Source organism: Condylura cristata, unplaced genomic scaffold, assembly GCF_000260355.1.
Source record: "Condylura cristata isolate star-nosed mole 26May11 unplaced genomic scaffold, ConCri1.0 scaffold00001, whole genome shotgun sequence".
Lineage (NCBI taxonomy): Eukaryota > Metazoa > Chordata > Mammalia > Eulipotyphla > Talpidae > Condylura > Condylura cristata.
In genome coordinates this window covers 57102528-57128287 of record NW_004567102.1, presented here as the reverse complement: position 1 = coordinate 57128287, position 25760 = coordinate 57102528, and the positions used below count along the sequence as shown (strand labels likewise).

General features: G+C 36.1%; 3 protein-coding genes across 3 annotated transcripts in view; 1 reads left to right on the top strand and 2 right to left on the bottom strand.

Annotated features, from left to right (window-relative positions):
• The window catches only part of KPNA5 (karyopherin alpha 5 (importin alpha 6)), a 34888-nt gene extending 33727 nt beyond the window's left edge, over positions 1 to 1161 (bottom strand). Inside the window, exon 1 of the mRNA XM_012723174.1 lies at positions 1133 to 1161. The gene's annotated coding sequence lies outside the window, so the exon portion shown is untranslated. The remainder of the gene's footprint in view (positions 1 to 1132) is intronic.
• On the top strand, positions 728 to 13005 carry ZUFSP (zinc finger with UFM1-specific peptidase domain). The gene is made up of 10 exons (XM_004673795.2): positions 728 to 929; positions 2243 to 2815; positions 4465 to 4572; positions 6451 to 6572; positions 6781 to 6949; positions 8903 to 9091; positions 9365 to 9530; positions 10411 to 10562; positions 11444 to 11664; positions 12879 to 13005. The coding sequence occupies exons 2-10, from the start codon at positions 2257 to 2259 to the stop codon at positions 12924 to 12926; spliced, it is 1734 nt and encodes a 577-aa protein (XP_004673852.1). The 5' UTR covers positions 728 to 929; positions 2243 to 2256; the 3' UTR covers positions 12927 to 13005.
• Positions 13006 to 15329: 2324 nt separating this feature from the next.
• RSPH4A (radial spoke head 4 homolog A (Chlamydomonas)) lies at positions 15330 to 23993 on the bottom strand. The gene is made up of 6 exons (XM_004674097.1): positions 23335 to 23993; positions 20952 to 21186; positions 19370 to 20110; positions 18536 to 18680; positions 17664 to 17781; positions 15330 to 15570 (listed from the first exon to the last, which is right to left on the bottom strand). The coding sequence occupies exons 1-6, from the start codon at positions 23991 to 23993 to the stop codon at positions 15330 to 15332; spliced, it is 2139 nt and encodes a 712-aa protein (XP_004674154.1).
• Positions 23994 to 25760: the final 1767 nt, after the last annotated feature.

The window sequence follows — 25760 nt, the reverse complement described above, 5'->3', positions numbered from 1 at the left end:
CCCTTCCTCCAGGACATATAGTCAGATCACAAAATGTTCCTTTTCTTTTCCTAGCTTTAGAACCTTTGTTATTATTTTCTCTGCCTGGAATGCTCATTCTCCTGTTGGTCAAGATTTGCTCATAAACGCACTCATGTACTCAGATATTCCTAACTACATTAGTCCCCTCTATAAATAATCCCATTTTATTTCCATCACGGTGCTTGACATGATCAATACTTGTTTATTTTCTTTCTGCCTTACTAGAATATAAGCTTCAATTACTTGGACTTTTGTGTTTTGATTACTGCTGCAACTGCATTCTAACATAATGCTTTTCTATTAGCGTCTCATTAAGTATTTTTCCAATGAAAATAAGACTGTTATCTTGTAATTGTGAAGCAAAAAAATCATCTTAGTCATTACTTGTAGAGCTTGGTTCTGGAGTTTGACATTTAGTAGTATAAACGCTTTGCTAGTAATAGAATAGACTACTACTCAATCCGAGCCTTGAATATGGATATTGTGACTCCAGCAATGCCCAGGGATCCGCTCTTGGAAACTCATTCAGCTAGATCTCACAGCATAGTTTCTCACCTAATAACAACATCAGGAGAGTCAGAATCCTGACCGGAGGATGCCTGAATGACTACGACTCCCAGAATGCACCCAGCTCGGCGTGGAGTGATGCATGCTGGGGGTTCTACCCTTCCGGAGGACGGAAGGAACCTTTTTAGATAATACTGGACGCGGAAGTTTTCTAGGCTGGCAGGTGTTTTCTCAGTTGCCCATCTTTGTGTATAGCGACCTTCCAGCCTTAGCCTCTTAGCCTGGTAAAGGCATTTGGAGCCGAGCACGCACCCCGTTTGTGTGCGAAGTAGCTGTTGGCCGCCTGGGATCCCAAAGAAGCAGGCAGGCTAGTACTGTGCGGCGGCCGGATCTCCGGTCTGGTAAGAACTGACGATGGCAGCTCTCATTCCCTAGATCGAAACTTTAACCTAGTGAATGCCTGGTTTGGCGGCCTGGCTCGGGTATGTGGGCCAGGACTGAGACGCCTCCGCCCCGCGGCCTTGCGGCTCTTCCTGCCAGCCTTACTGTATACCCGCAACACCCCGCCCCCCGTGTCCTGGGCTTCCTTACTTACATCACTTACCCTCTAGTTCTTCTCGAAGTGTTTGGGAACCCAAGTGTGCCCGTCTTTGTCTAGCTCTGTCCCAGCGAGGGCGAAAGAAACTGCCTGGATATGACGTTCTTTCCACTGGGGATTTGCGAAAATTGCCTTATAAAATCAGTGACTCTTTTCACTTGTCCGAAGAGAAATTACAAAGAAGAGTATTGTTTACGGAGGTCTTATAAAGCTAAATTTATTGAAATGATGGGAAGTCATCATTTTGTGTGTGTGTGCCGTTTTGTTTTTAAATAGTCCTTACTTGGGATGATGTTCTGTAGAAAGGTTGTGGCGGGGATTGCCTTTAACATTTTTGTATATTTCCGCGAAATCACATTTTTATAAGTAGCCAGTCTTTTTTTTTTTTAAGCCCATAAATAGAAAATTGAGTGCTGACTTAGTTCAACACATTTTACAGACCTAACCTCAAAAAAGATAAGGTTTTTTTTTCTAAATTTATAAAAACTAAGAGTATAACCCAATTCTCTTGACTCTGGAATCAGCCAAGATTTCTGTTTAAGTGCTTTTTATTCTATAGTTTTAGAGTACTGTGACTCTGGAGCCTGATTAGGTTAGTTAGCATTTTGGCTTTTATTGTTTTGTGGTTACAGATACCTGAGCTGTGGTTTCCCCTGTGTAGGAAGATAATGATACCAAAAATATTTCAGTACAGGTAAATCTCTTTTAACTGCTAAAAATAAAGATGTGTTTTTTTACACTCTCCTCATATTTACTTACATCAGTTGATAAGGGTTCTTTTCTGTTCTCTGTTAGACTTATTTTACCAGGATAGTTTTATGAAGATTATTTTTCTCCACCTAAATCAAAAGCACTTTTTGAAATATTTTAAAAATTATTTCAGTTTTCCTTATCATTGCCTTTGTTTTATTGAAACCATGAATTGAAATACATTAGTGAGCTTTTGTTTGAGATTTAGAAATAAGTTTGTAGGAATACATATTTGAGGAACACATAAATTGAAAGTCTCTTCATCTAAGTTCGTTGTTAAATAATAATTGTCCCAAATTATTTTATAAAGTACATTTTTCTTCAACTCAACTTTTCAAATTAAAATAACATTTTGTTCTTTTCTAGCTACCGCATGTACCATGTTTTCTTGTGATATTTGTGGTGAAACATTAACCTCAGAGCCAGACATGAAATCTCACCTCCTAATTGTGCACATGGAAAATGAAGTTATATGCCCATTTTGCAAGGTGTCAGGTGTGAATTACGAAGAAATGTATTTTCATATTGAAACTGCGCATTCTGAACAAAATGAACTAGAGAGAAACTTTCACAGGATCAATACAATCCAATATGAAACTTCAGACAACAAAAAGGATACCCCCCTCCAGTGCAGAATGGAAGTTAATTCAAGTGTTCATTCAGCTTGTGCATCAAATCCAAAAATTTCAGCTCCAAGCCTGCCTAAGGATGTTACTTTAAAACATAAAGATGTTTACTCAGGAAACTTAACCGAATCAAAAAAAATCCTAAAAAGTAAGGACAAACAGTGTGACAATTCTGAAATTAAAGGATTGATGTGTGGGACAACGTATAGTGCTCCTGAATGTCCATTCTGTGGAAAAATAGAAAACTATAGTAAAGACATGGAAGCTCATGTCAAAACAAAGCATGCCAATCTTTTAGACAATCCACTAGAAGGTAAAGTGTTCATTTTATATTATAAGTAAAAGATTAAGTTTAAAATATGGTAGCCTGAAGTTGATTTGTGAATCACATTACTACAGATGTGCTTTTATATTTGGTTAATGTCTAGGAAATTGTGCCTTTGCTGTCATTAAAATATGAAAATGCAATAATGGAAAAGAATTTTGATTCAGAAAATGTTACTGCTACATTGAGTATAGTTTTACAACCTTTCTGAGGAGGAATACAGTCAAGTTCAGTTTCTAGAAGACTTATTATTATTTTTTAAATTATTTTTATAACAGTTTATTTTTACATCATTTTGTACATTTTTTTTCCATCTCAATTGTAGTTCCTGTGGGTTTCCCATCTCCAAGTCACCCATGTGCCATCACCATAATTCGTGCTCTTCCCTCCTCCCCTCCCCTGTTTTTGATCCCATTCCCCACTCCACCCCCACAAAATGTCTCTGGTATATGGTTGCTCATTATTCTTGTTATTTTCTCGCCTGGTCCATCATACTCCTGCTAAGAGTGAAACCATCCGGTATTTTTCTTCCTCTTTCTGGCTTATCTCACTAGACTTATTTTTATAGACAGTGACAGCTTGATCTCTACTGCCCTTGACTCTTACTTTCTGTTACTGAATTCTAGCACTAGCAAAAACCCTCCATTCTCCTACCACATTACCTAAGGAGCCATTTACTACCTTTACCTTTTAGTGCTACTTCTGGAAATATTTACCCAGTTTTGCAAAATACTGTTTTTGAGGTTTGTCATTGATTTTTTTTCTTCTAATGATCACATCATTTATATTTATTACTTCCAATTTTTACCTTTCTGACATTTCTGTTTCATAATTTTCTGTCCTGAATTCCCTCCTTTATTTCATTTATGATTTTTCACATTTTTTTTAAGTTCTCTTGATTAGTAAATTTCTATCTCCATGCATATTACTTCTTGGATTGTGAATTTTCATGGCATTGAACCTTCCCAGTATATTTTGTAAGTCACATGTTATTGGTCATGTTACAGGAGTTTTATTCATAATCCCTTATCAATGAACCAGTTTCATGGTTTCTCCACCTTGGTTGTTCAGTCTTCACCTCTAAACCGACCTTACATGTATGACTTGTTCTGTTCCTTCACTTCTGGGTCCTTCTGCCAATATTGACCAAGTCTTGATCTTATGGAGGTACCACTTCTGTTCTGGGTGAGCTATACCTGTTTGTCTACCTGCAGTGCTAATTGAAGGATCAAAAAGCAACTTTGATCCCTTAGTCATAAGTTGGCTGTCCCAATTCCCAGTTACATGTTGAATGCTTGAGTTCTCCACCTTTTCATTTAGCTGGAAGATGCTGAGACTTTAACTCCTGAAAAGTCCTTATCCACACAGGCCCTTCCTTATCATCTTGATTTTCCTATCAACTTGTTTATTTCTACTTCGCATCTGTTTATGATTAATATTTTCTTTGTTAAGTGTTAAGAGAGATTTGTGTTTATGCCCTTTCTTCTTGCCCCTAAGGTAGAAAAATAACTTTGCATACAGCTACAATGAGCTTTCACTTATTTAACAAGGCTAATAAGTAGTATACAGTCTCTGACATGAAATGGAAGTCTAAAAGTTTTTAATAGAAAACCAATTTAATTATGTCTCTGTAACAGACTGTGATCAACCACTGTACGACTGCCCTATGTGTGGGCTCATCTGTACAAATTACCCTATTCTCCAGGAACATGTTAACTTGCATTTAGAAGAGAACTTTGGACAAGGTATGTTTGTGATTTTAAAATGAAATTGTCAATTTCTATTTACCATGATACACATCTGATTTTTAGATTAGTTATACAAATAAAAAAAGCATATTGATTAAAAATAAATCTGTCCTGGGCTCTCCCTGATGGCACAGCAGTTTAAAGCACAGCACTAAGAAGCTAAAGCCACTTCAGCATTAGTTTGATCCCTGCCCCGCCCTGGAGGTGACCCACATGGTGTGGCAGACCTCTCCTGACCTGCCCACTGCTCCCTTCAGCAGTGTACTTCATCCGTCTGTCTGTTCTGCTCCCCACTCTGTTTCTGGTGAATCCTCTGGCCTGTACTCTAGTTCTGTATGCATAAATAAATAAATCTTTAAAAAACTATACCATTTAGAAAAATAAAAATAAAGCTGCCCTTTTAAAGAATTCTAATCTAGCTTTAACTTTTTTAGAAGTTGTTTGACAGAAAAGTTACAAAGGATGAATAGTGAGATCAACAGTTGTCTTAGAAGTGGCATAAGGGTTTTGCCTCAGAATGCCATTATTTAGAAAATAGTGAAATACTGTGCAATTCAAAATCTATTTTAATTGTAAATCGAAGCTTTTTCCTCCCAGCAGCAAGTAATAATTGAATTTAACATCTGGTTAGCAAAAATTGTTACTGAAGAACAAAAGTGTCTTATGTCATATAAAACATTTTTTGAAGAATGTGCAATTTTAAAGTGCATTTTTATATAAAAAACATAATTGTAAAAGTATTCCTCTGTGCCCTGTCCCTTTTAATAACAGCATTGATTAAATAATCATTTAGTGCCTTAGAAGTGGAAAATTCTTACATGGATTTTATAGTTCCACAGAAATAACATATAAAGTAGACCCTAAGAGAAACCAATTGTATTTTGTTGGATTTTAGTTTCTTAAGTTGCGTAGATACCTCCTATTATGACAGTGGTCTTTGTGTTTATTACTAGTGACCCTAGAGTCAGTGATCTCCATAGACAATGTTCTCTGCCCATTCAGCCTAATCTTGAGAATTACTGGTACATAGATGGAATAGTCTTTTACTCTGAATGATTATCCTCTAACTACTGTGGAAAAATAACTCTTTAAAACTGAATATCTGGTAATGTTAGCTGTGTTTATGATTTAAGCTTTGTATGGGCACATAAATTATTCTGTAACCCTCTGATAGTTTACATCATATGATAGGAGAAAAGATATGGTGTAAGTAAATCAAAGTAGGTAGTCTTAGAAGTGTACCAAAAACTAGTTGTGTATTGCTTCTCTCCAGCAAAGGGAGTAAGGAACAAATAAGGAAATGTAGAAGAAGTTAAGAGTTGAAAGAAATGTATAATTAAACCATCAAATTGGGAGGTGTAGGAGAGAAGATGCTGACCAGTGCATCTATGGGATACCAAGTAGAGGGGAAACAGGGTAGTATGTTTCAAAGTTGTACTTTTTGTTTGAGACCAGACAACAGTCAAGTTATGGTCTAACACCTGTCCTTAGCAAGTGTAGATTTTTATCATTTTTTTCCCCCCAGTAATATCTTAAAAAGACTAATCTTCTTTAGTTGTGTTGATAAAGAATACCAATGAAGGGTGTTACTTAATTTCTCTAAATTCTTGTTTCCTAGGTATCTAATAATAATTTCTTTATGTGGTTGTTAAGATGATCAAATGAGATAATTACCATAGATTAGACACTTAGTGAATGTGATTTAAATGGAGGTCATTACCTTTACAAAAGTAGGTCTAAGTTCCACTAGATTTGTACACTGTTTCCATCACAGTTATAAATAAATAACAAAATAAAAGTGTTTGCTCTATTTTTAAAACATATGTTAATAACTGCAGTTATGGTTTTATTCTAAACATTAAAAATGTCAAATAGGCTTGGACAGAGTACAGTGTTCTAGTGATCTTGAGTTGGCTCACCAACTTCAGCAAGAAGAAGACAGGAAGAGGAGATCTGAAGAATCAAGGCAAGAAATTGAAGACTTTCAGAAGCTGCAGGTAAAACGAGTATAGCAGTTGTAATATATTGATTTGGTAGAGTTCTTAGTTTTTAGATCTTTTAAGTTTTCAAATCTTTTAAGTGTGATATCTAAAAGTCTAAAACCCAGAATGTTTCCATATGTGCTTTCATATAAAAGTGTGGGTAAGTGTGCATCTTCATTGTAAAGGGAGGTAAAATGAAATCATTTCTTTTTATGTATAATAGAGACAATATGGTTTAGATAATTCTGGAGGATATAAACAACAGCAACTACGGAATATGGAGATAGAAGTAAACAGGGGAAGAATGCATCCATTTGAATTTCATAGAAGAAAAGCTGATATGATGGAATCACTAGCTATTGGTGTTGATGATGGCAAAACGAAAACTTCTGGTAAGTACTTCAACACCAAAATCATGGTTTAATATTCTATACCATTGAAATATAATAATCAAAATTTGAATTTTTCTTAGTTTTTATAATCTACAAGTCTTAAAGTTTTAGATCAGACTGAGTTCAAAAAAGTTTTAAAGTACTATTTGAAACTTCTGGACTACAATTTATAAATAATTTATTTTTATACAGTGTTGGTTTACTTTGTATTTGAAAATGAACCCTTTAATCTTTGTTGAGTGCAGTGTTCTAGACTAGTGCTGTCTAATGCAGATGTAATATGAGCCAGATAGTAATTTTATATTTCCACTAGCCACATCAGGAAAATTAAAAATGGATGAAATTAATTTCAGAATTTTAAACCAAATTGTTCCATAATATTACTACCTGCACTTTAGAGTTGCTATATAGTAGCTTATAGATGTTAAATTAAATATATGTAAAAGATTAAAGACTACTGCCCTATAAAATGCTTACATACATTTTATAAGCTGCCTTGAAATTTAGAAATGAGTGATTAGTGGCAGAAATTTTTTTAATTATCAAATATTAATTGAAGCAACTCATTTAAAGGGTGTCATATTTTAACAACAATATAATTTACAAGAAAATAGGTTCATTTTAGGAAACTATTTAAAGAGATAGTTATTCAAAATTCGGAAAATGTGGAAATTTTCCATTTAAACAATTATATATTGTAATTTCTATAGCTGTGTTACCCAGGTACCACTGTATTACAATAAGCATATCACAGAATACTAAATATATTGTTTTCTTTTCTGTTTTTCTTGGAGTTTTTATCCTCTTAAAGGGTTGTCTCTGATCTTGATACCTGCATCAAAGTCTGGTACTAAAGCCCACATTTTAGTTTCTTTGAGTTCCTAGAGTGCCCTCTTCATGATGTAAAATTTAATACTCTTTTATATAACATTTTAATTGTTCTTTTTCTTGAATGTAAGTCTTACATTCTTAAGTTTCTTGGAAAACTTATAAAATGTGTTAATAAACCACATTTTATTCTTCATGGTACTAGGCACAACTAATGCTATTGGTTCATTTGACTGTTTCTACTTTGACCCTATATTTTTCAAGACATACACCCATTTTTCCTATAGAAAACCCCTCATTCAAGTGAAAAGCACTTAGTGATTATCTTTTTGGTGCCACATGCCATATAAGAATGCTGTCTTAGTAAGACATCTGTGCCCACAAATGTCACAAAGTCTGAAGAATAAGTAAAATATTCAAATGAACTATAGTATTCTGCTACGATAGAATATGGCAAGGAGACACAAAACATATATGTGAATGTTTAAAGAAAAAGAATCTTATTTTTATAGAGGGAGGGTGGTTTACAATCAGAATTTTGAAAGTAGTAGCATTGATCCTTGGAGGATCTATATTATTTCAGAATACAAGAGAAAATAGGAGAGAGAGTCAGATATACCTTATTTATCTGTACAACAACCCTTATTATAGTTTAGGTCCATGAGATTTCAAGTTACATTGCTACATTCATCCTTTGTATCCACAGTGCTTCACATGCTATTAAGTATGTAAAAAGTGCTTAGGAAGCATTAAAATTGAATGGAAACTTCATAGGCAAAATCATGCTTAATGTGTTCTGTTAGGTCACAATTGATTAAAACTGAGCTTCAGAGAGTAATTTCCAGTCGTATATATAATAAAACAGAGACAAGAAGAATATTTAGCATGTACTGGCAGAAGTAGAAGATCCAAAACAAGTTCAGTTCTGTGAAGAAATATATGATCAAGTCAGAAACCTTTCATAGTAGTAGCAGTCAGGACCTGAACTAGTGTTGTATTTGTAAGAAGGTAAAGAAGATGGAATTGACATGATTTAAATATTTGAGGGGATAATTAATATTAGAAATACATGAGATCCATAGAAATAAGATAACAGCTTTCTAAATTTTTTAAATCTTTCTACAGGAATTATTGAGGCACTTCATAGGTATTATCAAAGTGCAGCCACAGATGTGAGGCGTGTGTGGCTTTCTACAGCAGTGGATCACTTTCATTCATCATTTGGTGACAAAGGTTGGGGTTGTGGTTACAGGAATTTCCAAATGCTGCTTTCATCATTATTGCAAAATGAGGTTTTTGATGATTGCTTGAAAGGTATGTGAACATGTCATCTGAGAAAGTACATTTAATGTGGAGTGCATTAATATATAGGAGGCATAATTAATAATTTTAAGAAAGAATTATTTTAGGTAATATTTACATTAGGAACTGAAATTCTGGTTGGAAGCAGAGAAAATTATCTAATAAAAGATAGCAAGAAGATTCTGTTGTAGGTGCTTCTTGATTATATATGGCATACTACTAAATGATTTTATTTCGTATTTTAGTAGTTGGCATGTAACTTAGTGTTTCCTTGTATAATTTTAGGTATGTCAGTTCCTTGCATTCCAAAAATTCAGGCTATGATTGAAGATGCATGGAAAGAAGGTTTTGATCCTCAGGGGGCCTCTCAACTTAATAACAGGTTACAGGGAACAAAGGCCTGGATTGGAGCCTGTGAAGTATATACACTCCTGACCTCCCTAAGGGTAAAGTATGTACCTGAAAACCCAAGTAAATATTACTCTCCTCTCTGGGAGGTGGTTTTCTGTTTAATTATGTTTTATCAAAGAGATAGTTGACAACTACAATTAAATAGCACTGACTTATAATGAAAACCAGCTACTCATTTCCTGTCTCATGTTCCTATTTTCAATTTTTGTTCTCAGAGACAGTTTTCAGTTTCATTGCTTTTAAATAATGTGCTTTCATTTTTTTTCTCCCTTAATTTATCAGTCTTAGACATGGGCTATTACATTCCTTTTTCATCTCTCACCTATTCACATGTCCTCATATATTTAAACCTCAGTTTTTATTAGTTTATCTTTATATATAAATATTATTCATTGCTCCCTCAATTCCCTTTCCTTAAAAGCCTTTTAATATTTCCCTGAGTTAATAATTGCCTTTCCTTTCCCTTTTACTATTTGACTATATTATGGTCTCAGGGCTCTCCAAACATTCCACATATGTAATATGAAGCACTCCTATTCCTTGCCTCCTCCTTCTTGAATCCCCTTGTCTTTTTTTGTTCAAGTCTGGATTATATGCTTTTTATATACCCTCTCAGTACTAGCTCATCCAACATTTCTGCACTGTTATCTTGAATTAGAGCCTGGATATTTACAGGATTACATGTTTTGCTCTTCTGTTTAAGACTACTGTCTTTATGTAAGCACTTCCTTCTTTAGTTTCCTAAGAAAGGGTGCTTAGTCATTATTACTTAAGTGATAGTTTGGGTGACTGTATTATTCTGAGTTGAAACCATTTATTTTGAATTAACCTTGAAAATTAACCTTTTAAAACTGTGATGAGTATTACTAGCAAGAAGGTAAGGATATATTCTCTAATCCGTTTTCTCCATGTTTTTATAGATGTCATATTGTTGATTTTCACAAGTCAACTGGTCCTTTGGGTACACACCCTCGCCTATTTGAATGGATTTTAAACTATTATTCTTCAGAGAGGGAAGGGAGTCCAAAAGTAGTGTGTACATCAAAACCTCCGATCTATCTTCAACATCAAGGTTGGTGTAAGTCATATTAACATATGAAAACTGGTTGGCTTTTGCTTTAGGAGTGATCACAATTCTGAAAATGGGGAGGAAGGAAGTATTGTGACATTAGTCTGTCTGATTGTAAGATCTGTGGAGTTCTGGGTAATGAGGATAATATCCTTGGCATTGACAGTACCACCTAGTTCACGCTACGTTTATTATTCTCCTCTTATCTTCTTCAGATCTTTACCTATGTCACATTAGTGAGGCTTTTCTTGACCAGTTTATTTCCACTCTCTCTGCCTTATTTTATTTTTCTTTAACATAGTATATACTTATCATTTATAAACTATTTCCTACAATTAGAATATAAGTGTCATGAAGCCAGAATGTTTTACTTGTTTTCTATATAAGCTAACTGCCTGTAATAGTAACTGGGGTCACTTTGTAAATTTTGTTGAATTGATGATTTGGATTAAGAGAAATAAAGAGAAATAAATGTTAGGAATTTCACGATTTGGAAGCACAAGAACATGAGCTATAAAAGTTAAGCACTCTCCTTTGAAATTCTAGTATATATGTTTATTTTGTTTACCTTTTAGAATCATTTGAACAACTTGAGTAAGAAAGATCAAGGAATTTGGAAAGTAAAAGTAAAATATATATAATATATAATTTTTTAAAGTAGAATTTCTTGTAATAAATCCTTTAGATTGGGTTATAAGTAGAACTGCTTGCTTTACTTGTGTATTAGGTATGAAAGAGTTTAGATAATGTGTCAGAGGAACTGACTATATCCTGAACAGATGTACACACATACACACTATACCAAAAAAGAGAAATACATATAGAGAAACATCTGTATGCATAGATACAACATACATATATATTTACCTGTTACTTTCTGATAGGTCATAGTCGCACCGTTGTTGGAATCGAAGAGAGAAAAAACCGAACATTATGTTTACTAATATTTGATCCTGGATGTCCTTCTCGAGAAATGGAAAAATTATTAAAGCAAGACATTGAGGCCAGCAATATCAGGCAACTTAGAAAATTTGTAGGAAATTTAAAACATAAGCAATACCAGATAGTGGCAGTCGAGGGTGTTCTTTCTGCAGAGGAAAAAGTTGTAAGTATCTAAATATTTCTTTACATGAAATGCAAAACAGGTTGAATTTAAGAATTTGAAATTTTTAGGGGTGATTTTAATGTAGTACATACACAGGTTAATTTTTAATGGTGTACACCTAAAAGTTACATTATGTTACAATGGAATGTCACTTTAAATTTTAATGTAAGGTGAATGGTGAAAAATAATAGCATAAGAAGACCTAATGGAATCAAAGGAAAGCTAACTTGTATTGGCCTTAGAATTACTGTGAGTCTTGTGATTCCCAAGGCCTGTTTTATTCAGGTGGGATTATTGGGTAAAAAGAATTCTAAAGTTTAATTTCAGTATAATATATTTGTATTCTTGTAAGTTAAGTTTGAGTGAATAGAAAAATTTATAGTTTGGGCCCTCCCTGATCGCCCAGAGGGTTAAAGTGCAGCACGTGAAGCTAGCCGCAGCTGCTTCAGCACAAGTTCAATTCCCAGCCAGGAAGGTGACCCACATGGCATGGCAGACCTCTCCTGTCTCACTTGCTGCTCCCGTCAACAATGTACTTCGTCAGTCTGCCTGTTCTGCTTCCCACACTGTCTCTGGTGAATCCTCTTACCATCCCGGTACCTCTGTATCCCACTTCTGTATGCAAAAATAAATAAATCTTTTTAAAAAAAAAAAGAAAAATTTATAGTTTGAAAACCCTCTATTTGGTGTAAACTGAAGCTATATGGTAGTATGTCCAGTATATAAAATGCACAGTTCTCAGTATCTTACACAGAAAAAATGTCTCTAGTATATTACTTCGCATTGATTTGTTTCCCCATAGAGAGAAGAGGTAGAGGACTAGAGAGGAACATTATGGAGAATACAGGATTGTGAGGGAATGGACTAAAATTATTTGTAATGGAATACTTACAATAATCCTTTTAGCTTCAAAACTTGGGGTATAAATACAGGCAAGAATTATTGAGACGTTCTTCAGTTTAATTATAGTACACTAACGGTCTCTTTGCAATGATATAAATACAAAAATTGCATTTATCATCTTTACCCTATCAGTTTGACTAGATAAAATTAGAGGGCTAATTTTAATTATAAAATACCAAGATCCTTGTTCACCTTAAAAATTTTTCATTATTTTGAAAAAATGCAAATTTTTTTATTAGAATAATAATACGTTCTAATTAAATGATTTCTTGCTTACAGTGAACAATTTTTTTTTTTAATTTCTTTTCTAGGCCAGAAGACAAGCTTCTCAAGTCTTTACAGCTGAGAAGATTCCTTGAAGAAGTAAGCACTTCAGTGATTATGGAATTTCATTTTCTAAATTCAGATATTAAACTCCTTAGTATAATTTACAAATCTGTGACTAATACCATATTGTAATTTAATTTTTAAATGTCTAATTACTTAAATAAAATTCCTTGTTTGCATTGTGGGTTTTGTACTTATCTGTCTTTAAGAAACTGCTTTATATTATAGTCACATGTAATATTTACTGGATCCTTATGTTAGGTATCCTTAGTTATTTTCCATGTGTTAATTTATTTAATCTTTAAAATAATTCCCTAAGACAGCTACCTTTTATTAGCTCTATGAAGGAGCTGAAGCTCTATGAGATTAGCAATTTGTCTAAGGAAACTGTAATCCAAACTATGAACCCACACTGTATCATTTCTAAGCACTTAGCCATTTTAACATTCTGCCTTCTTCTGTTCTAAAACATGAGTAAATGAAATTCCCTTGCATACCACTTAGAAATAACCTTAATACTTAACAGACATAGCTCTAAAAAGAATTCACTTTCGTTAAATATTTACACTTTTAATTTGTTACTGTGATTTAGAGTTTGTGCTTTCAGTATAATTGAAGAAATAGATGTTTATGCCATAAAAATTTAAGCAAAATGGTAGGGGTTAAATGAACAAAAAGGAATGAAGTTTTATAAATAGTACCTACTCCATCGAATACTGAAAATTACACTCTTAAGATTGTGTAATACAACAGTTGGAAACTTTTAGAAAACTTCCTTTCAAACATTCTGTTCTTCAGTAACCAATTTTCTACTTCATATCCCTGTGCAGTTACCCTATATCATGCCATCATTATCTCTCATCTAGATAATGTAATCACTTCCTCCGAACTGGTCTTCTGATCCTATCCATCATCCACACTGAAACCAAGTGTTCTAAAATGATTTTGTGACTTTCTAATTTGAATCCTCTATTTCTTATGGGTAAAAGCCAAAAATCCCACACAATCTCGCCTCTGCCCGCCATCCCAGATTCATGTCCCAATACTCAGAATTTCACTCTTTTCATCCTAATACCATCTTTCAGAATATAATTAGTTCAGCTATGGACCTGTCTCCCATTAGTTCTCTATTTCTTAGCAGGGCATCCTCTTTAGTACTTCCTGACTGCTCAAGACTAGATTACATGCTGTAAGTGAAACATTTAACATACACTAATGTTAGCAATGTTTCTCAAAGTGATCTGCAAATTACCAGTCTGTGGCTAGATAATTACAATAATTAGAATGTCTGGGATGTTTTTATTTTGACATATAAAATAAAAGCAATGGATTAGGAATTTTTCTTAATTGGTCTTTCACAATAGAGTTAGAGGAGGATATTCTATGTTACCCTATAATATTTGCTAATATTTGCATAATAACACCAGCTAAGTTGCAGTTAATTCTTTATTTACTTTTTTATACATAAACCCAGCCGCTAAGACTTCAGAAGCAATGTCTAGTTTTTAATGGTAGCTTCAGGGTGCCTAAGGTTTATTTGGTGTTTAGTAATAATTAGGGCCCTCCCTGCTGGCCCAGTGGGTTAAAGAACAGCACTGGGAAGCTAAACCACAACCACTTCAGCATGAGTTGATCCCAGCCAGGGAGCTGATCCACATGGCACAGCAGACCTCTCCTGTCTTGCCCGCTGCTCCTCTCAAAAGTGTACTTCGTTAATCTGCCTGTTCTGCTCCCCACTCTGTTGTCTATTGAATCCTCTCACCGGTCCTGCCCCTCTGACCTGTACCCCAGTTCTGTATGCATCAATAAATAAATCTTTTTTAAAAAAAGAAAGCAATAATTAAATGAGAAGCAGTAGTATTGTGTTTCTTATCTTTGGATATCCCAGATAGTGATCTCTGTGCAAATCATTTAATTTCTGTAATAATGAGGGAGAATGCAGCCTAGAAAATTCTTTAAGAATTAACAAATGCATTAAAAATCTGAGTGTTCCCAGAGTCTGATCAGGTAATGGAATTACAAGCCCTCTCCCTAACCAACAAGAAAGGAATATACAAGAAATGTATATATGCAATATTTACATACAGTATTAAAGACTGGTTCTGCAAGTATCAATATATTTGGTCTCACTCCCGTTAAGGAAATTTTTGTGGGTTGTCTAAGTGCCATATTACAAATTGAACCTGAGACTTTTTAAAGAGTATATCTAAACACTGTTCTTTTAGCCATCACAACAGTGCTTTTTTAGCTTCTGGAAAAATCTGTTGAGTGGCTTCCTATTAATGTTTGTTAATAGTTACACATATGAAATTCACATTTTTTATTTTCAAAGGAATGGCATTTTGCACATGAATAATTCACTGTGTGTGTGTGTTAAATTCCACATACGAGGTATGTATGTACCAATCTCACATAAGACTGGGCTTAAGTTATTCTTACTGATCATAATCATCTTCCTCATCTTCCTCTTCCTCAGTTTCTTCATTTTCCTCAACTGGGAGTTCAGTAGCTGCTTGTGCGGCCCGGAAAGCCTGCTCTTCTTCCACACTTGGGTCATCCATTTCTGTAATTTCTGGTCCACTGGGATATTCTTGTTGAACTGCTGGTGGTGCTGGGGGTGTATAGTTATCTGGGCTATATTTATGGCCCCAGCCTACATAGAAATTCTCAAACTTTCTGTAAATAAAAAGAAAAAAATGATTATATAATTTTCCAGTAAGAAAAATACTGGTGGAGGGAAAAAAAGGAAAAAATTTTACTCCCAAATGAATTTTTGGGGAAAAAAATAGAACAAGTATTATATTGAATAGACAAAATACACTTTATCTTTTTTTCTCAGTGTCAGATTGGTCAAAACAGAAAAAAAAAATGATCCTCTTCTTCCATGCTGATAAAAGAACTTAAAAGTCTCACAGTCCCATACTTAAAAAAGACAAAAAACTTAAAAGTGATTGAGATGAGATAGCCTTTATTGATTCTTTTATCACAGGAGATGGTGTGGCTCAAACTGCTTAACTAGTGAAGAAAACCATGGGACCAGAACCTGACAAAATGTACCTTTCACCCAGGCCACAGCCATTGAGATAATTATTTTCAGAAAAAACAACAAACTCAGATTTTAAAGGTTACTGTGTTCCTTAAAAAAATCTGAAAGCTGCCAACTGGCTAAGCGGAGTCTGACTGGATTAATTATCTATAGTGATTTTTCAGGCCACTCATAGATAATTACAGAAGATCTACCTAGATGGCTTGTGTAGGGGTTGAGGTGAGGATTACACCACTTGGTGCTGTGTTAATGCATTGCAACCTCTAAAGAGAGTTATAGTCAAGGACTCTGGCCTTTCTGTCCTGTCCTGCAATTAACATTTTGCATTCCAACCCCACATGCCATCATTCCCTAGGTCTCTTTTTCCTGAGTCCTTCAGCAGAGGTCTTCAGGAGCCTCCACCAAACCTCTTCTAGGGGTGGAGAGGAAAGAAACCTTAAAGATACTTGAATACTTAAAACTTCTCCATACTTAGTCCTCTTCAACCCCTTTCTCTGGCCTTCAAGTTTCTAAAAATACGAGAGCCTTATGTTGAGGACTATGATGCCTATGATCCCAACTCTGCAACCAATCCCCACATCCACACCAAACTTAACTTATGTGGTGTGTCATTACATGGGGAACTGGAACAGGGGTTGGAAAGAGTGGGGGATGTTATACCTTCTTTAGTTTATCAGAGTAAGAGATTAAAAACACAATGTTCTCATTTTGTAGATTGTTGCATTAATGGTATTTTGATGTTGGCAGTTCCTCATAACTCAACTAAATTTCTGATTCTAGGTTGAAAGATAAGAAATGAAAGCATAAGACAAATGGAAGTATGAGTGAAGAATAAAAGGACCTTTATTGTCCTCTTCTCCTAATTCTCTTAAAAGTGAGAATCTAAATTTATATTTTTAATCATTGTATGTACAATTAAAACTAGTTTAAACACTATTTAGAATTATTTCCATTAATATACTAAGTAAATAAATAAGGTTATATTTTAGTTCTATTAAGTGGATAATTGAGATGAAAGGGCAGAAATCTGAATTACCATAATGTTCTAAATTTAACATTTTACTGGATAATGCAGATATTTGAATAAATCGATTTCACAGACTTGATTTGTCAAAGATGAGTTAAAATTATAATAACCCTCTTCCCTGCTGAGAACTCCTAACCCTGGACCTGGTCCCAGAAACAGAGACAGATAGTAAGAAAAGAGCTTCACCAATTGCATTGATTGGGGTTCCCACGGAATGGTCGTCATGACCCAGGTGGAAGCTCATCCTGCACAGAGGCTGGGGGTTTCATTGGCTACTGCAGTGTTCTGATCTCACCTCATTCAGACCTAATTCCTCAAATGTGAAACAGATGACCTCCCTTCCCAAAGTTGTGATGAGAATTCACCAGGAAGATCATGTCCAAATGCTGAGCATGGGAGCCTCCCTGGGAGTCATCACTACCCTTCAGCTTCAGAAGAGTGACCCATGCACCCTTTTCTCCATCCCATCCTTGGGTCTTTCTCAGGTCAGTCATGTGAGTAGTTGACCTGACCAACCACCAGAGCAGCACCTGTTATTCTTGGGTTTCTCTGATCCTGAACTCAGGTTTCTATCTCCCATGGAGAAGTAGATGGAGAAAACCCCAAATTTGGAATGACTTAAAATTGCAGTGATAGATCATAATTTCCAGGATTTAAATGTCACAAGAATGATTTTGTAAGTTGTTAGATACTTACTTGCCATTGGAAAAGGCATATGCTCCAGGCCAAAGGTTGGATCTAAGGACTGCAATAGCATATTGAGGAATGAGATTGGAGGAGAGCCGGGTTGTCCAAGGTGGTATATTCTGGATCTCTGCAAACCAAAGAGAAATTCAAAATCTTAATTACTAAATATAAAGGATACTATGTAGTAAAGAAGCAGTTCAAAACTTTAAAAGACACACAACATAGAAAAAACAGTTAAAACAATCAAGCAACTTAACAGAATCAGAAGGGTATTTCTTGAATATTATAGAACGATGAAATTTGAATACTTGTGTGTTAGCTAGTGGCTATATGTGCCATAGAGAAAAGTTTTGTTAACAGAGAGGAAGTCTATGCAGTAGAATGAATAATTTTTGATGGCCAAATGGAAGATAAAATCACTATATGAAAGCATGAATAAGCACGACTACTCCAAAACTGAATAGGAAGAAACAAGAATATGAGCAGAATTCTACTAATTTTACTAATATTTTACTATATCACCATGGCCACATGTTTACAATCTACAGGACACCCAAAGTAACTGTCAGCATTTCCAGGAGAAGCTATAGTGAACTTACATTTCCTCCCTGTGTGACCCCTACAACCTCTGTATGAGACCTGGTGATGTGGTTAGCGTTATGCTTTATTCTTTCCTCTCTACCATCCCAGAACTCATGCAGGGGAAAGGGGTGAAACCTTGATTATTAGCCACTTTTAGAGTTCTCCGATTGCCATATATCAATACAAAGATGCCATATATATAGTGTACTCTAATGTGGTAAGTATATAAATGCTGATGATTATATATGCACATCTATAGTATATATACTATAGATAGTATATAGTTTGTATGAAATTACCTAAATCTTCAGAGATTGGTGTCAAAAGAGGAGGCCCCACTTCCTGCTCAAAATAATCTGGATCTTCTTTTTCTTCTTCCTCTTCATCTTCCTCCTCCTCCTCCTCCTCACTTTTTTGTATGGGGTTGAACCAATTACAGCGCCCCTGGGGATGAATAGGCAAGCTTTAGTCACTAAGGAAGACCTTAAGTATCAGAATATTCATTTTATTGAAGCAGTTACCCGCAGGAGGTCTACTTCGTGGGAATTAAACCATTTATTCTTTCAAAATATAAACTGCTATTTAAGCAAAAGATGATACTTTTTTTAATTCCAAAATGTGTCAACTTAGTACAAAATATTTGTATTTTAAATTATTATAATTAAATTATTATTATATTTAAATTATTAGAATCTTAGTGGGTAAGAACGCATTTTTCTCACTTGTAAGAAAGAATATCTACCAAAGTGGTAAGGTACTATTATTATCATTAACTCTTAATACTTAAAACGTGTAACACTAGTAACAGGGGTTTGGGGATATCATTCCCATTTGATTGACATATATTTAATTATCTCTTACAAAAAAGAATTTCACAACACACATAAATCTCAATCTTTCCAAAATGATCAAAAAATACATAGAAATATTCAGCTTATTTTCATTTGGAAATAGAAATTTGAGGATCACAGTTCTATACTACATGGCACCTATATACTATTCTGTTGTCATTTGACTTTTTTAATGGTCTGTCTACAGTCTGGAAAGCTGTATTTTGTATATATTTGAACACTGTAGGAGTATTAATGAATACCTGCTAGCTGGGTGATAAGTTAGGAGCTATAAACCCCTACCTGAGGGAGAATATGCTGCACATGATGAACCCAATTGGACAGGGATTCCACTAGGTCAACGACTTGGATACCTTCAAAGTCAGGATTCTCTTCAAAGCTATCTCGTCCACTTTCCACCTCCTCTTCTTCCTCCCCTTCTTCTTCACCAAACTGATAGAATCCTAGAGGACTAACATGGGTCCCTGCTGAAATTCTGGCAATTTGTGCACGCAAGTAGTTGCTTTCATTTCCTGGGAAAGGAGGGTAGCTTATGATGGGAGCATCCAACCGCCCAGTGAAAAATTTCTTGATTTTTCTTGCAATAACAATTTGTGCAGGTGTGACTGATGGTAATTTCACCCATGGTCTTCCTGGTTCATTGCAAACAAAATAAACATATTTGTTGGTACCCATTCTACTTTCTTCTTTTGGTATAGCCTGGGGAGCCTTGTGAAAGGACCTTGGTAACTCATCTTCATCATCTTCACCAGCTTCACTTTCTCCGTTATCTCTTTCTTCAACTACATCTTCCTCTTCCACCTCCTCTTCATCTTCTCCCTCACGAAATTCCACTTCAGCGACAATATAATTCATTTCCATACCCAAGATCTTGCCCCAGAAACGACATTTGTGTATTGGGTGGGTATCAGTAAGCTGCTTGAGGGCAAGAAATATTCGGTAAGTCTCATCTGTGCCCAAACCAACTCCAGCTTGTTCAAAATAAAAGGCTGACTCCATTACATTTGGAAGACAGTTTTCTACCTGGAAATAAATACTGTGGTTAACATTTTATCCATAAGAGAACTGTTTGGCCTACAAGGATTATAAGAAATGTACTATCCCTCTCTTCTTATATTACAATTCATTAGCATGATATGCATGATGTCAAGATATGAGGCCTTTGCTTGAAAGAGAATGCCAATGACATTAGGAGTATTTCTAATTCTAATAGAGTAGAAAATAAGTAACTTGATTTAAATCCTAGTTTGTTTGTTTTTTTTTTAAGATTTATTTATTTATGCATACAGAACTGGGGTACAGGCCAGAGAGAGGATTCTCCAGAGAGAGTGGGGAGGAGAACAGGCCAACTGAGAAGTACACTGCTGAGCAGAGCAGTGGGTGGGCCAGAAGAGGTCTGCCTGCCATGTGGGATCACCTTCCAGTGGGTGTGGAGGCGGGCGGGGATCGAACTCATGCTGAAGTGGCTTTAGCTTCTCAGTGCTGTGCTTTAACCTGCTCAGCCACAAGGGAGAGCCCCTAAATCCTAATTTTTAATTATCTGACATTAATTCATTCATCTAAGAAAATATAATAAGAAATAGACACCCAGACAGGTACCAGGAACAAAGGAGAATATAAAGATAAACCATTTTCTTTGATATGAAGGAAAGTTCACACACAAACATATAGCAAAAAGCTAAGTCTGTGAAACATTTAACACACTGGAAACTAAGAAACTCTAAGGAAATGAATAGTATGGAATGAAGATGCAAATATCATGTAGGAAGCTATAAAAGAGAGTTGCATAAAGTTAAACACACATCACTCATTGGGGAAAAAAGACCCCTAAAATTAAACTATTTAAATTCACAGAGTGACTTACTATTTCCTCTTCCAGTTCTTGGTCAGCTCCTTCCAAATTACCCTGGAGAAAAAGTGCTTTTTGCTTCTCTGCTATTTCATATGCTGGAAGCATTTCATTCTCATTTTGAAGTGTATCTAATTTTTTACTAAAATGAGCCATCTTTACATCTTGGCTAATATTTTCAATGATGTCCACAGCATTTTCAGGACGCTCATCTAAGATCCTGGTCAGCATATTAGAAAGATGATCATATCTACCCAGAAAGAGAAAATTCCAGATAATATCCATGCCAAAACACTTGAGGAAGCATTTTATTTGTTCTCTGTTTTAAGAGACAACTGGAAACTTTCAAAAGTTTTAAGTGGATAAACACTGATAGTAACTTCCAGCACATCAGAAAGAATATTTCCCAGAATTTCCTTTGGAAATGCTTCCAATATGATATGAATATTTAGCATATTAACACAAGGTACCTATTTTTTTTTAAAGATTTATTTATTTATTCATACAGAACTGGGGTACAGGCCAGAGATGTGGAGGGTGATAGGATTCACCAGAGACAGAGTGGGAAGCAGAACAGGCAGATGATCAAAGTACACTGCTGAGGGGAGCAGTGGGCGGGTCAGGACAGGTCTGCCACGCCATGTGGTCACCTCCGGGGCAGGCGGGAATCGAACTCATGCGGAAATGGCTTTAGCTTCTCAGTGCTGTGCTTTAACCCGCTGCGCCACCAGGGAGGGCCCACAAGGTACCTATTTTTTAAAGTGAGGTACATTTTCACATTTTATTAGAGACCGACAACTTTTGAGATTTTTATTTGAGACTTTAACTTTATGTTTAAGTGCTAACATTTATTTTTCATTTCATTTTTCATTTTCTTAACTTCTTTTCTATTCCCCTTTCCTTACATTTTATACTTCATCCCTTGATTACTCTCAGCTGAAAGAAGTATATTACTGATCTGTAATATCATTAAAACATTGCTTTATTTTTCAATTTCCTAATTGAATTAGTGAAACCCTCTCTGACATCTCATTAATTAGATACATTTTATGCTCCTGAGCAAAGAAATCAAAAAATAACTAGAGACTAATGGAAATGGAGAGACATGCTACTGAAGCCTATGGAATGCTCCAAAAGCAGTTACTATGTGGGAAGTTCATGGCAACACAGGCTCACATAAAAATGAAAAAAAGTATCCACCTAACTTTTTGGGGGGAGGAACTAGAAAAGGAACAACAAACAGATCCAAAAATTAGAAGAAAAAAATATTAAAATTAGAGCAGAAATAAATGAAAACAAAGGCAGCCCAAGGATCAGTGAAACCAAGAGTTAGTTCTTTGAAAAAATGAACAAAATCAACAAGCCCATAGCTGTTTTTATGAAACAGGAAGAGAGAAACCCCAAATAAACAGAATCAGAAGAAAAAGTGGAAAAATTACTAGAGGTGCTGCAGAAATAAATAGGCTCATGAGAACCTACTGGAAATCCCTTTATGAAAACAAACTGGACAAGCTTGAAGAAACAGACACATTTTTAGGTGCATACAACCTTCAAGGATGAAATAAAGGGCTTAAACAGTCTGATCATGAGCATAGGAATTAAAAGAGTAATAAAAAGACTATAAAAAAAGACCAAAAGACCAAGACCAGAAGGCTTCTCCAATGAATTCTACTAAATCTTCAAAGAGGACCTAATAACTATCCTACTCAAACACTTCAAAAAAATTTGATGATAGTGGAAACTACCCAACTTACTCTATGAGGCCAACATTAGTTTAGTCCCCAAACCAAAGACAGAACAAAAAAAATCATAGATGGATAGATAATTCTAATGAACATAGATGCAAAAATGGTAGCAAACTGAATACAGTAGTACTACATTAAGAGAATTATCCCAGGAATGCAAAACTGAATCAAACCAATGAGCATCATTCACCAGATTCATAAAAAGCAAAGTAAAAATCACAAGATCATTTGGGTAAATGCTGAAAAATCATTTGATGATGTTCAACATTCATTTATGATAAAAACACTCAACAAAAATGGGAATAAAAGTACGAGAATTCTTAGATCAACAATTTATGTACCTTGTCACTGATAACAATTATTTATTAGGAGCATCTTGGAGAGATGCTCGGAGTTTACTCTCTTTATGACTCTTTTTATATCACAACTCCTAATCCCTAGGTTTTATTTCTGTGAAACAAAGGTTTTTAAAGAAGGTAAAGACTCCCTGCCAGCCATCTATTTTGAGTTTTTTGATGAAGTTATATTAGTGTCTTTTACTAACACAGACCTTTTCTAACATATTTCCACTTACCCTTAGAAACACACTTTCACACAAATGAGATACTAACAGCCTCTTTTCTCTGACAATTTTTTTCCCCTCCATGACTTACAGATTTAAGCCCGAACTGCTGCTGGTCTTCAGAAGGTAAGCTTTAGCATTCTGAATGGCAATATCAAGCATGCTCGGGACCAGTTCACAGGCCCCAGGCTCAGGTTGACTCAGATCATAGTAGCTGTTTGAGTCTTCCTCCTCTAAAAAGTCAAATCGCAGTTCTTTTTGTTTAAAGTTGTTATGGCCCGCTTCTCTTGGCTCTTCAAACAGGTGAAGCTCAGGAAGCTGAGACTGTTGAAAGGTGTTTTCCTTCATTGCATCAGATGATTGTTCCAGATGGTCAGAGTGCTGTGGCACACTCTCAGGAATCACACTAGGCTTCTTGTCTGATTGTGCTGGTGATGGTGCTGCAAAGTCCTGCCTGTCCAGGGCCAGGGGAGAAGGCATGGAAGAGCCCTCCTTTAGAGGGAAATGTGGAGACAGTGCACCAGGTCCTGCCACTTCATCCAGAGATGTGCCGACTGTAGCCTGGGGGCTTGGAGGAGTACTGCTCCTGCCCTGGGACTCAGATTCCATCCCCAGCTCTGACTCAAAGGGCTGTAATAATTCTGGCTCAGGATCCTTGGAAGAAACTGCTGTCATGTCTTCCCATGGTGGTACTACTTCCTCCAGTTCTTGGTTTTCTTTCTCTTGATTCAGGGAAGCCACGTCTTCCATGGAAGAAGTAAAGCAGATAAAGGGAGGATGCAGATACGCAAGTAGTCAACACAAGGCAGAGGCTTAGTGTCTGTAAGGCTCCTAGTTGTTCTGCAAGTTGCAGCGTCCTAGCTCCATAGCAACCGCAGGCTGGTTTCCCCTGAGAGCAACGACTTAGACCTGTTGCCTAGAAGCTGAGAGCAACAACTTAGACCTGCTGCCTAGAAACTAGGATAAAAACATATATTTGTGATTCGATAGAGCCTCTGCTCTTTTTCCCAGTGCAGCCAATCGCAGTTGCAGTGGTTAACCACTTCTGGTTGGCCACCCGAGAACACAGAAAGGGAGGGGAAAGGAGCGAGAGAGATGGAGAATGAGGACCCTCCCTGTGGCACAGCAGGTTAAAGTACAGCACTAAAAAGCTAAAACCACTTCAGTATGGTCGTCCCGGAGGTGACCACATGGCACAGCAGACCTCTCCTGACCCTCCCGCTGCTCCCCTCAGCAGTGTACTTCGTCGATCTGCCTGTTCTGCTCCCCACTCTGTCTCTGGTGAATCTTCTCACCGCCCCTGCACCTCTGGCCTGTACCCCAGTTCTGTATGCATAAATAAATCTTAAAAAAAAGAGAGAGAGAATGAATAAGCAAAGAGTTTGTAATTTTCACTCTTCCCTCTCATTTATAGAGGTATCTTGCAGCAGTTACTGTAACAGGGTAGTCCCCAGGAAAATGGGAAGTTCCTGGTTCCCTGCCCCACCCAGAAGGAGGGTGGAGCTGAGTAGAGAAAAGAACAGAAGAATCGGAGGAGGAAGGAAGCAGGATGGAGAGCCTGAAGGAGACCTGAGGAAGCCAATTGAGCAAAGGGAGCCGTGAAGAAACCATGTTTATTTCTTGGCTCCGGACTGGTTGAAAGCGATGTGGGTGAGAGACCTGTAGGGAGGTTACTATGGCAGTGTTTATATTGATTTTGATTGTGCTCTTTTCCTCCCAGACTTATCTGGCCATTTCTGACCCTTTTCTATGGTTTCCGGCCAGAAGGTGCATTAGGTTTGTGGTGGGCTTTTCAGGCCTTGCTTTGGGCCAATCCCTTTTCGGTTGACTTTTGCCCATGAGGGAACAAGTAACTTCAGGTGTTTGATTTAGAAATTATACTCTTTGTCTTCTGTATTGTATAGTCACTGTATTAAAGTTCCTTTTCATTAAAGTCTTAAATGTTTTGTCCTGAGGTGGTGGATGGCAGAACCTATTTAGAGCAGGCAGGTCTGGGGGTTCAGTGGTGCCCCACTCTCTCTGCCCTGTAACATTACCACAAATCTACACCTGAAAACAGCTCATCCTTTGCCCTCATTTATAGAGGAATAGCTGTCACAGTTATTACAGATCTCCTATCTTATATTGTTGGTAAGAATATAACTAGTCCAAAGCCCTCTGGAAAGCAGTATGGAGTTTTCTTAAAAGGTTAAAAATAGATCTATACAACCCAGCAATCTCCCCCCTAGGTATATACCCAAAGTGCGCAAACACTATTCAAAAGGAAATTTGCACTCCCATGTTCATTGCAGCATTATTTATAGCAATCAGACTATAGAAACAAACTTTTTTAATCACTAGGCTTTCAGAAATCATCAGTCCTTTTAAACACATGCCCCTCTTCTAAGGCCTATATTGTGTGTGTGTGGAGGGGGGGGGAGGGTGTTGGAAATTTTATCCAGAATCTGAATCTTCAGAACTATCCAGTTAAAATCACTCTCTTTCCTCAGAGTAGGACATGTCAAAACCAATGCTAAT